The sequence below is a fragment of the Trichechus manatus genome, unplaced genomic scaffold (assembly GCF_000243295.1).
Source record: "Trichechus manatus latirostris isolate Lorelei unplaced genomic scaffold, TriManLat1.0 scaffold00064, whole genome shotgun sequence".
Classification (NCBI taxonomy): domain Eukaryota; kingdom Metazoa; phylum Chordata; class Mammalia; order Sirenia; family Trichechidae; genus Trichechus; species Trichechus manatus.
In genome coordinates this window covers 8,532,209-8,544,456 of record NW_004444000.1, presented here as the reverse complement: position 1 = coordinate 8,544,456, position 12,248 = coordinate 8,532,209, and the positions used below count along the sequence as shown (strand labels likewise).

General features: G+C 37.5%; 1 protein-coding gene across 2 annotated transcripts in view; it reads right to left on the bottom strand.

Annotated features, from left to right (window-relative positions):
- The window catches only part of ARHGAP32 (Rho GTPase activating protein 32), a 301,914-nt gene that overhangs the window by 170,500 nt on the left and 119,166 nt on the right, over positions 1–12,248 (bottom strand). For both annotated transcript variants that reach the window (XM_012556402.2, XM_004379330.2), the window contains one exon: positions 3,446–3,532. In XM_012556402.2, coding sequence (XP_012411856.2) covers positions 3,446–3,532 — 87 coding nt within the window. The remainder of the gene's footprint in view (positions 1–3,445; positions 3,533–12,248) is intronic.

Below are 12,248 nucleotides of genomic sequence, written 5' to 3'. Positions count from 1 at the left end.
AAAATGGAGGACAACCACACAATACTGGGAATCATGGCCCAGCCAAACTGATACACACATTTTCTGGGGGACATAATTCAATCCATGACAGTGGTTAAGAGCTCGGCTGCTAACCAAAAGGTCAGCAGTTCAAATTCACCAGCCACTCCTTGGAAACCCTATGCGGCAGTTCTACTCTGTCTTACAGCGTCACTATGAGTCAGAACCGACGCGACAGCACCTAACAACAACACACACACACAACACACATACGTATTTATATATATACGTGTACATATGCTATCTAGGCCTTGAAACAAACTCTCTTTGTCAGTTTGAGCACATTTCTTTATTTGTTATTAACATCTGGGATATGCCTGCTGATTTTAGAGTACCCAATCAAGCACAAATTGGATTAGAAAATGGCAGAAAAGCAGAAGAAAACACTAGACTTGAGTTCAAATCCTCGTCCTTCTCTTTAATGTTATGACCTTAAGGAATATAATTAACATTCCTCAGTCTTAACTTCATCATCTGTAAAACAGAAACCGAACTATTTGCCTCACAGAGCTGTTGTAAGAATTAAATGAGATACTGCATGTCTTAATACCTATTAGTGTGCCAGACTCACAATTGGTCAAATTCATAAGTAACGAATTTGAATCTATTCATTATAAAAGATATGGTTTACATTTCTGGGCTCACAGTTTAAAAAGAAATAAAAACTCTGGAGGGTAGAGGCATAGATACAATGAAAAGGTTGAAGCTGTACAGGAACCAGTATCGCCTAACCTAGAGAAAGAAAAACATCACAGCTGTTTAATTTGTCCTCTTCTAAGATAACTGAATAAGTAAAATAGGGTTCCATGAAGGACCAAAAATTGTGGTGAAATAAGAACATCAAGTGTACATTATTAAAAATTAGAAATCAGCACAGATATTATGAAATATGTGAATAAATAGCTTTTACAACAGGTAGACTATATCAGTATGTAATGGTGATCTTACCTGAAGACTAAGCAATCTCTCAAATCTGTTCTAGATTGATAATTCCATGGGGATGCAGAAGAAGGTGCAGTCAGGAATCAACCCGACAGCAACGAGTTTGGTTTTGGTTCTACTAAGATTCCATAGCAGCCCTGGTGGCACAACTGTTTAGCGCTCAACTGCTAATGGAAAGGTTACCGGTTTGAATGCACCCAGGGGCTCTGCGGAAGAAAGACCTGGCAGTCTGCTCCTGTAAAGATTACAGCCTAGAAAACCCTACGGTGCAGTTCTGCCCTTGTCACACGGGGTCACAATGAGTCGAAATCAACTCAACAGCACCTAACAACAACAAAGATTCCATACAGCTTAAGAAAGCCACTTCAGAAATTCCTGTTTCAGTTTCCTCATCTGCACAATTAGAATTGATTGTGAGTCTCTCTGAGTTATAAAAACTGGTAATTCTGGTTTAATATGGTTTATGGCTGACATACATTGCAAGGATATAGAGAGAAGGCCGTAGGAACACATCAACGATGACAAGGTTATTTACAGTGAAGCAGAGAAGAGGTGCCTACTATAAATAGACAGTAAATTACCACTGTGATGTAATACATAGTACATCAAGTAGTCTAAATTTTTTTCAGCAGTTTCACAAGCTGTTTACAAGCAGGAAATAGCCTAACTATCTAGGTCACTAATACATGGGATGGAAGTACAATTAAGTAACAATTATACATTCTAATGTATGGTACCCAAAATACTCTCCTTGCCTTTTGAAGGTCATTTTTAAAAACAGCACACGCATCTTCGACATTATGATTTGCTTATGAGAATAAAAATATGTGCACTCTTAGAGCAAATGGAAATTAACGGTGAAAAGGGGAAATGCTAAAGTGTGGTAGGTTGTAGAGGGATTAATTATAATTTATTCCTGATATACCAGCCAAGTTCTCTAGATAAAGAATGTATGGTTTATATTCATCTACTCATGATAGTATATCATAAAATCACTTGATATTATCTCTTAAAAACTAACTCACCAAATAGAAACATTTTTTGAAATACTACCAGACACTCAGTGATTGAAACCTGCCTACTTCCTGAAAAGAACTGAGATGACCTACAGTCAAACATGTATAAACAGTATGTGGCTTTGGCCGTCTTAGAAAGGGAATCGAATTTATCTGATTTATATATGAGGTAAATTCAAATTCCAATCCCATATTCTGACACCTCACTTAATACTAAAAGGTTTTCCTTAAAAAGTCATCAGAACTAAAAACTTTAAGTATTTCCCATTTAAGTCTTAGATTTTTCCAGATTACTTAATTTTTAACTTCTGGTACATGAATACTACTTTTTGAGAAAAAAATATTAATGCCCTTCTTCACCCTCTCCCCAAACAAAAGAAAACTAAAAGCTTTGTACAGAAGAAAACTTTCCTCCAAAACACGTGTTTTACAATGACGAATTCAGTAACACGTAGCAGACCAATGAACGTGGAATAAACAACAGAACTATAGGAAGTGCTTACATGATGGAGGAAATAATCAATGCTACGAATAACACATTTTCAACCTCATTAAAGGCAAATCATGATAATTACCCTCCAAAAAGTTCTAACAGAAATCAAGGGTGGAAAGGAGGAGTGTGCTGTCACAGTACAGGGAGAGCAATTAGGGTCACATAACAATGTATGTATAAATTTTTGTATAAGAGACTAACTTGAAATGTAAACTTTCACTTAAACTACAATAAACAAAAAATAAATAAAAGAAAAACACTATTTTAAATTTACCTATCAAGAAAAAAAAGTTCTAATAGCTAAGAGTCAAGAAGTTCTAAGCTTCAAAAACATACACATATTCTTTTGTTACACCACAGAGGTAGTTATTGTCTTGATCAGAAAAAGTGAACACCTCCAGGCAAAGATAACTTAGTCTACTCTTTTTTAATATTATGTAACTAATAGCTGACTCATTAAATCTTATGATTAATGATACCTATTTTTCACTCTTACAATTTAGATATTCACTTAATTTTTAAAATTAAATACCTATCCAAACTAAGTGTACTAAACTGATTCTTTTAACTATGAGTACATATAGAAATGTCAATACAACTGCGAAGAATAAAATGAAACATTTGTGTTACTGCCGTCACTGTTACTCACTCACAAGTATCCAAAGCCTTAGGAACTTTCTAGAAACGCAAAGAGAAAATAGGCAAGTTGCAATGTTAAACTGTGCATTCCACATATTATTGTATGAACACATTTATTTCTTTTTTTTAGAAGTATAACATTTACATTCTTACAACAGACATTCATAGTCCGATTACATTTCAATATTGTGTAAGCATCATTCTATGGATTACAATCCATTAGCCAATGTGAGAAATATATTATAGAAAGGAATTTATTATTCAAAATCATTATTATTAAATTTCTGTGAACTGGAGAATACACCCAGAAAATTACCTGACAAGCAATCTGTACGAGGTAGACCAGCTCTTTAGACTCACAGCCATTTCTTGTTACTTCATTCTGTTCCTCTGAAAGTGAGAGCTATATCATAGAAGAAGGAGAGAAAATCATGGTTAAAGAACAAGAATAAACTAAGTATTAAACAATAACTGAAACAGACCCTCATATCAACTTAATACAAGATATGTCTTATATTAGAACTCTATTGCTCAAGGTATATAAGAGAAGAATTCACGATCTCAGAAAACTACATTCCTAAGAATTGTCTCTGTAACCTGTACCTAACTTGGTACAAATACACAGCACCAATAAATAAAACACATTTATTCAAGAGAAAGTGTTCGACTCTTTAATTTACGTATGTGAAAGGAGGCACTAACCAGGCACTGAGAGACAGCACAATACAGTGGTCTAACAGCTCAGACTCTTACAGACTCATTACAGAGATCGCAGACCGGCTGCACAGAGGCCATGTTTATCATGCAGACATGTTTTATATCAGACTCATCTTGTGGGTCTGCACAATGGATTTTATGATTTTACTTTTATTTGAGCCAACAATCAAAATTTAGAAGTTTTCTGGCTTCTATTAAAAAATTTCAAAATCTGGAATATTGGGCCCAATTCTCACATGGGCAACAACTGACTGGAGCTGAGAAATGACTGTCACTTTTCAATGAGACCTGCACTCTCTAAAAGACTGCAACAGACAGTCCCCAATCCCTTTATTCTTTCCGCCAGCATCGAGGCTGAGTGTTGACTGTTATTCATCATGCTAATTGCTTTATTTTTCTTATACTGTACTTGCTTCACTCATTTATACTACAAACAGGTACTACAGACAGGCAAGCTTAAGTTCAAAAGTGTCATCAACTGGCTATGCAAACTTCAGCTACACACTTAATCTGTTATGAGGAACCGGGTTGACGATAATGATAATAAAAATACTTATTCTCAGGTTGGTAAGTATTAAAAGAGATAATGTATGTAAAGTGTTCTCCAAGGTACCTGGCATTCAGTAAGTACTTAATAAATGTTATCTACTATTATACTTAACATTATAAGAAACACAAGGCTGATGAAGACATATTCTCTATTTATGAATGCAATATCACTAGAAATATTTCTTAAAACTTTCTGATAGGAGGCGAGGCCAAGATGGCAGAGTAGTCAGATGCTTCCGGTGGTCCCTCTTAGAACAAAGACCCAAAAAAACAAGTGAATCAATTATATATGACAATCTAGGAGCCCTTAAAATCAAAGCCAAAGTTGAGGAACTGGACTGAGCGACAGGGGAAGGGAGAGACAGTTCAGAAGCAGTGAGGAGTTGCTAGTACCCAGTGGCAAAGGGCACCCTGCACGCAGGATCCACTGGTCCAAGTGGTGAGGCAAGCAGTGGTGCCTGGGACGCGTTTTCCACATCGGCAGAGAGCAAGCAGGAGAGTCAGCTCAAACCTCCAGAACCAGCAAGAAACGGCGCTTGATCAGCAAAAGGTAAGTACAAGTGTCTAACCTACTGTGTGGATCCCAAAAAAAAAAACTTCCCTTTTGGGAAATACCTCTCTCATTTACCTGCTCCCTCCCCGCTCTGCTCCAGTCCTGGTGTGGCTTCAGAGATTGCTGCGCTCCCTGGGCACACAGCCTGAGCCATTCTCTCGGCCTTGGAGAGGGAACAAAATAAAAAACAAAAAAAAAATAATCTGCCAGCTCCCATGAGCCAAAAAACTCAGGGCAGGCACAGTTCCTTTACCTAGGCACAAGCATAAGGGATCCATGGACTTTGAATGCCTTTAACCCCTGCATAGACCTGTGTGGACCCATTTCAACAGCGCAGGCCCTCATTAGCACAGTATATACCAGGGTTAATACCTGAAGTCTATTTTCATCTATATCTGCTATAAGGCGAGTGGTAGATTCATGACATTTGACACCGTCCTGCCCATTAAGCAGCGTCCTCACCTACACACATCAAGGGCCTAAGGACTGATGGCTCCACCTACTCCACTGAGCCAAGTGTGACAGGGGTCCAAGAATAAGTGGGGACTCCCAGTCCTTACAGCCAACAGCACTGGGTGCCCATAGTCTGGCTGCAAAATCCACCCACCTACATGCTCTGGGGAACAGAGACACGCCTTCCACCCAGACACTCAGAGGCAGCAGTCAGCCCCCTGTATTGATCAACGCATGACCCCCTACTGCAGCCAGATACCTGTGCCTACTCCAATTACACCTGCCTGTCTAGGACTGTAGGAGAGAGCCTGCACCACACACTTGGTAACTGACAACCTCGACAACTGAGCTGAACCCACACAAGAAAAGTAAATGGACTACTGGGCTCACATACCTAGTAACAGCTCTAGCCACCTAGAGACAGGACGTGAGAGCTTCAAAGACGCCAATAATCAAGCTAGCTCACAGACCAGCCTATATGACCATATCAAAACAAAACAAAACAAGAAGCTAGGACACAGTAAGAAAACATAGAATAACTATAATAACTTACTGATGGCTCAGAGGCAACAGTCAATATCAAATCACGTAAGAGGCAGACTATGAAGGCTTCACCAAGCCACCAAAACAATGAAGTAAAAAACCTTCTGGAGGAAAGAACTTACTGGAATTACCAGAGGTAGAATTCAAAAGATTAATATGCAAAACTCTTCAAGAAATCAGCAAGGAGATCAGGCAAAACATAGCACAAGCCAAGGAACACAAGGAAAAGAAATACAGGAAATTAAGAAGGTTATTCAAGAGCATAATGACAAATTTAACAGGCTGCAAGAATCCATACAGAGACAGTAAATAGAAATATAAAATTTTAACAATAAAATTTCAGAATTAGACAACTCAACAGGAAGTAGTAGGAACAGAATTGAGGCAATGGAAGTCAGAATTAGTGAGACTGAAGATAAAGCACTTGACACCAAATTATTTGCAGAAAAATCAGGTAAAGCCATTTAAAAAAGGAAGAAACGCTAAGAATTATGTGGGACTGTAGCTAGAGGAATAACCTATGAGTGATTATAGAGTACCAGAAAAGGAGGGGGGAATCAGAATACAGACAAAATTGTTGAAGATTTTTTTGGCATAAAACTTCCCTGATATTGTGAAAGATGAGAAGGATGGTATCTATCCTAGAAGCTCATCAAAACTTACACAAGGCAGATCCCGAAAGAAAGTCACCAAGACCTATTATAATCAAACTTGCCAAAATCAAAGATAAAGAGAGAATTTTAAGAGCTGCTAGGGAGAAATGAAAAGTCATCTACAAAGGAGAGTCAGTAAGACTAAGCTCGGACTACTCAGCAGAAACCATGCTGGCAAGAAGGCAATGGGATGACATATACAAAGCCTTGAATGACAAAAATTACCAGCCAAGAATTATATACCCAGCAAAACTGTATCTCAAATATGGCGAAAATAGGGCATTTCCAGATAAATATAAGTTTAGGGAATTTGTAAAAACCAAACCAAAATTACAAGAAATACTAAAAGGAGTCCTCCAGTTAGAAAATCAGTAACATCAGATAACAACCCAAGACTAGAACACAGAGGACAGAGCAATCAGATTATCAACCCAGATAGGGAAGTCACAAAACGAAATCAAAGCGGAAAAACAGAAAATAGGGAAACAAAGACATCAATAGGTAAAACATGATAACATTAAAACAAAACAGAGTGACTAAAAAAAGTCAAAAACGTTTCATATGAAGAGGAAGTCAAGGCGATGTAAAGAAATAAAAGGCTGGTTTAAATTTAGAAAAACAGGAGTAAATATTAAGTTAACTACAGAAGAAACTAACAATCCTACACATCCAAAAACAAAAAAAAGAAAAACACAAACACTCACCAAATACGAAATGAACAGGGAAAAGACAAAAAGAAAATATATAAAGAAAAACAACTCAGCACAGAAAATAAAGTAGAAGAAAGAAAACTGTCAACAACACATAAAAAATACATCAAAACGGCAGCACTAAACTCATACCTATCAATAATTTCGTTGAATGTAAATGGACAAAATGCACCAATAAAGAGACAGAGAGTGGCAGAATGGTTTAAAAAACATGATCTGTCTATATGCTGCCTACAAGAGACACACCTTAGACTTAAAGACACAAACAAACTAAAACTCAAAGGCTGGGGAAAAGAAAATAAAGCAAACAACAATCAAAAAAGAGCAAGAGTGGCAATATTAATCTCTGACAAAATTAACTTTAAAGTAAAATCCACCAAAAAAAGAATAAAGAAGGACACTATGTAATGATTAACGGGTCAATACACCAGGAGGACATGACCATAATAAATATTTACGCACCCAACATCAGAGCTCCTAAATACATAAAACAAACTCTAACAGCATTGAAAAGAGAAATAGACAGCTCCACAATAATGGTAGACTTCAACACACCACTTTCAGTGAAAGGCAGAACATCCAGAAAGAAGCTCACTAAAGACACAGAAGATCTAAACGTGACAATCAAACAACTTGATCTCACAGACATATACAGAATACTCCAACCAACAGCGGCCAACTATACTTTCTTTTCCAATGCACATGGAATATTCTCCAGAATAGACCACATATTAGGCCACAAAGCAAGCCTTAACAGAATTCAAAACGCTGAAATATTACAAAGCATCTTTTCTGACCATAATGCAATAAAAATAAAAATCAATAACTGGAAAAGCAAGGGAAAAAAAATCAAACAAATGGAAACTAAACAACACCTTGCTCAAACATCACTGGGTGACAGGAGAAATTAAGGATGGAATAAAGAAATTCACAGAATCCAACGAGAATGAAAACACATCCTACCAGAAACTTTGGGACACAGCAAAAGCAGTGCTCAGAGGTCAATTTATAGCAATAAATGCACGCATCCAAAAAGAAGAAAGGGCCAAAATCAAAATATTAACCCTACAACTCAAAAAAATAGAAAGAGAGCAGCAAAAGAAGCCCTCCGGTACCAGAAGAAAGGAAATAATAAAAATTAGAGCAGAATGAAATGAAATCGAGAATAGAAAAACACTTCTGAAATCGAGAATAGAAAAACACTTCAAAGAGTTAACAAGACCAAAAAGCTGGTTCTTTCTTAAAAAAGATCAACAAAATTGATAAACCACTGGCCAAACAGACAAAAGAAAAACAGGAGAGGAAGCAAATAACCTGAATAAGAAATGAGATGGGCAATATCACAATAGACGCAACTGAAATTAAAAGAATCATAACAGAATACTAAGAAAAACTGTACTCTAACAAATTTGAAAACCTAGAGGAAATGGACAAATTTCTAGAAACTCACTACCTATCTCAACTAACACAGACAAAGGTAGAACAACTAAATAAACCTATAACAAAAGAAGAGATTGAAAAGGTAATTTAAAAACTCCAAACAAAAAACTCCCTGACCCTGATGACTTGACTGGAGAATTCTACCAAGCTTTCAGAGAAGAGTTAACATCACTACTATTAAACGTATTTCAGAGCATAGAAGCCAGCATAACACTGAAACCAAAACTAGGTAAAGACACCACAAAAAAAGTAAATTACAGACCAATATCCCTCACGAACATAGACGCAAAAGTCCTCAACAAAATTCTAGCCAATACAATTCAACAACATACCAAAAAAATAATTCACCATGAACACAAGTGGGATTCATGCCAGGTATGCAGGGATGGTTCAACATTAGAAAAACAATCAACAGAACCCATCACATAAATAAAACAAAAGACAAGAACCACATGATCTTATCAATTGATGCAGAAAAGGCATTTGACAAAGTCCAACACACATTCATGATAAAAACTTTCAGCAAAATAGGAACAGAAGGGAAATTCCTCAACATAATAAAGGGCATTTATACAAAGCCAACAGCCAACTACATCCTAAATGGAGAGAGTCATTCCCCTTGAGAACTGGAACCAGACAAGGATGCCCTTTATCACCACTCTGTTTCAACATTGTCCTGGAAGTCTTAGCCAGAGCAATCAGGCTAGAAAAGAAAATAAACGGCATCTAAATTGGTAAGGAAGAAGTAAAAGTATCTCTGGTTTGCAGATGATATGATCTTATACTCAAAAAACCCCAAGCAATCCACAAGAAAAATACTCGAAATAATAGACTATTTCAGCAAAGTTTCAGGAGACAAGATAAACATACAAAAATCAGTTGGATTCCTCTACAACAACAAAGAGAGGTTCCAAGAGGAAATCACCAAATCATTACCATTTACAACAGCCCCCAAGAAGATAAAAGACTTAGGAATAAATCTAACCAGAGATGTAAAAGACCTATACAATGAAAACTACAAGACACTACTGCAAGAAACCAAGAGACCTGCATAAATGGAAAAACATACCTTGCTCATGGATAGGAAGACTCAACATTGTGAAAATGTCAATTCTGCCCAAAGTGATCTACAGATACAGTGGAATCCCAATCCAAATTCCAACATTTTTTAATGAGATGGAGAAACAAATCACCAACTTCATATGGAAAGGGAAGAGGCCCTACCAAAATAAAGCAGTACTGAAGAAGAACAAAGTGGGAGGCCTCACAGTACCTGATTTCGGAACCTATTATACTGCCACAGTAGTCAAAACAACCTGGTACTGGTACAACAACAGATACACAGACCAACAGAACAGAATTGAGAATCCAGATGTAAATTCATCTACCTATGAGCAGCTGGTATTTGACAAAGGCCCAAAGTCCATTGATTGGGGAAAAGACAGTCTCTTTAACAAATGGTACTGGCATAACTGGATCTCCATCTGCAAAAATATAAAACAAGGCCCATACCTAACACCATGCACAAAAACTAACTCAAAATGGATCAGAGACCTAAATATAAAATCAAAAACGATAAAGACCATGGAAGAAAAAATAGGGACACTAGGAGTCTTAATGCTGGGCATAAACAGAATACAAAACATAACCAACAATGCATAAACACTGGAAAAGAAACTACATAACTGGGAGCTCCTAAAAATCAAACACACTCATCAAAAGACTTCACCAAAAGACTCAAAAGACAACCTACAGACTGGGAAAAAAGTTTTGGCTACAACGTATCTGATCAGGGTCTAATCTATAAAATCTATAAGATACTGTAAAACTTCAACCACAAAAACGCAAATAAGCCAATTAAACAAAGGGCAAAGGATATGAACAGGCACTTCACCAAAGAAGACATTTAGGTGGCTACCAGATACATGAAGAAATGCTCACAATCATTAGCCATTAGAGAAACGCAAATCAAACCTATAATAACATACCGTCTCACCCAAACAAGGCTAGTGTTAATCTAAAAAACACAAAATAAAAAATGTTGGAGAGGTTGTGGACAGACTGGAACACTTATACACTGCTGGTGGAAACATAAAATGGTACAACCACTTTGGAAATCAATTTGGCCCTTCCTTAAAAAGCTAGAAATGGAATCACCATACAATTCAGCAATCCCACTCCTTGGAATATATCCCAGAGAAATAAGAGCTATCACATGAATAGATACATGCACACCCATGTTCACTGCAGCACTGTTCACAATAGCAAACAGATGGAAACAACCTAGGTGCCCATCAACAGAGGAATGGATAAACAAATGATGGTATATTCACACAATGGAATATTATCCAACGATAAAGAACAAGGATGAATCTGCAAACATCTCTTAACATGCATGAATCTAGGAGGCATTAGTCAGTTGCAAAAGGACAAATATTGTATGAGATCACTATTATAAGAACTCAAGAAAAGGTTTAAACACAGAAGAAAACATTTTTTGATGGTTACAAGGGTAGGGAAGGAGGGAGAAGGTATTCACTAAATAGATAGTAGGCAAGAATTATCTTAGGTGAAGGGAAGGACACACACAATACGGGAAAGTCAGAACAACTGGACTAAACCAAAAGTTAAGAAGTTTCCTGAATACAACCAAATACTTCGAGGGACAGAGTAGCAGGAGCAGGGGTCTGGGGACCACGGTTTCAGGGGACATCTAGGTAATCTGGCGTAACAAAGTTTATTAAGAAAATACTCTGCATCCTACTTTGGCGAGTGGCGTCTGAGGTCTTAAAAGCTAGTGGGCGGCCCTCTAAGATGCATCAATTGGTCTCAACCCACCTGGAGCAAAGAAAAATGAAGAATACCAAAGACACAAGGAAAATATTAGCCCAAGAGACAGAAAGGACCACATAAACCAGAAACTCCATCAGCCTGAGACCAGAAGAACTAGATGGTGCCCGGCTATCACCAATGACTGCCCTGACAGGGAACACAACAGAGAGTCCCTGATGGAGCAGGAGAAAAGTGGGGAGTAAAACTCAAATTCTAGTAAAAAGAACAGACTTAATGGTCTGACTGAGACTGTAGGAACCCCAGAAGACATGGCCCCTGGACTCTCTGTTAACCCAGAACTATAACCATTCCTAAAGCCAACTCTTCAGACAAAGAACAGACTGTACTGTAAGACATAAAATGATACTCATGAAGAGGGCACTTCTTAGTTCAAGTAGATACACGAAAGTAAACGGGCAGCTCCTGTCCAGAGGGGAGATGAGTAGGCAGAGAGGGTCAAAGCTGGTTGAATGGACATGGGAAATCCAAGGTGGAAAGGAGGAGTGTGCTGTCACATTACACGGACAGCAACTAGGACACGTAACAATGTGTGTATAAATGTTTGTATGAGAAACTAACTAGAGCTGTAAACTTTCACCTAAAGCACAATTTAAAAAAAATTAAGAGTGCAAAGAAACCTAAATGAACTAAGTTGCAGAAAGTGACAGG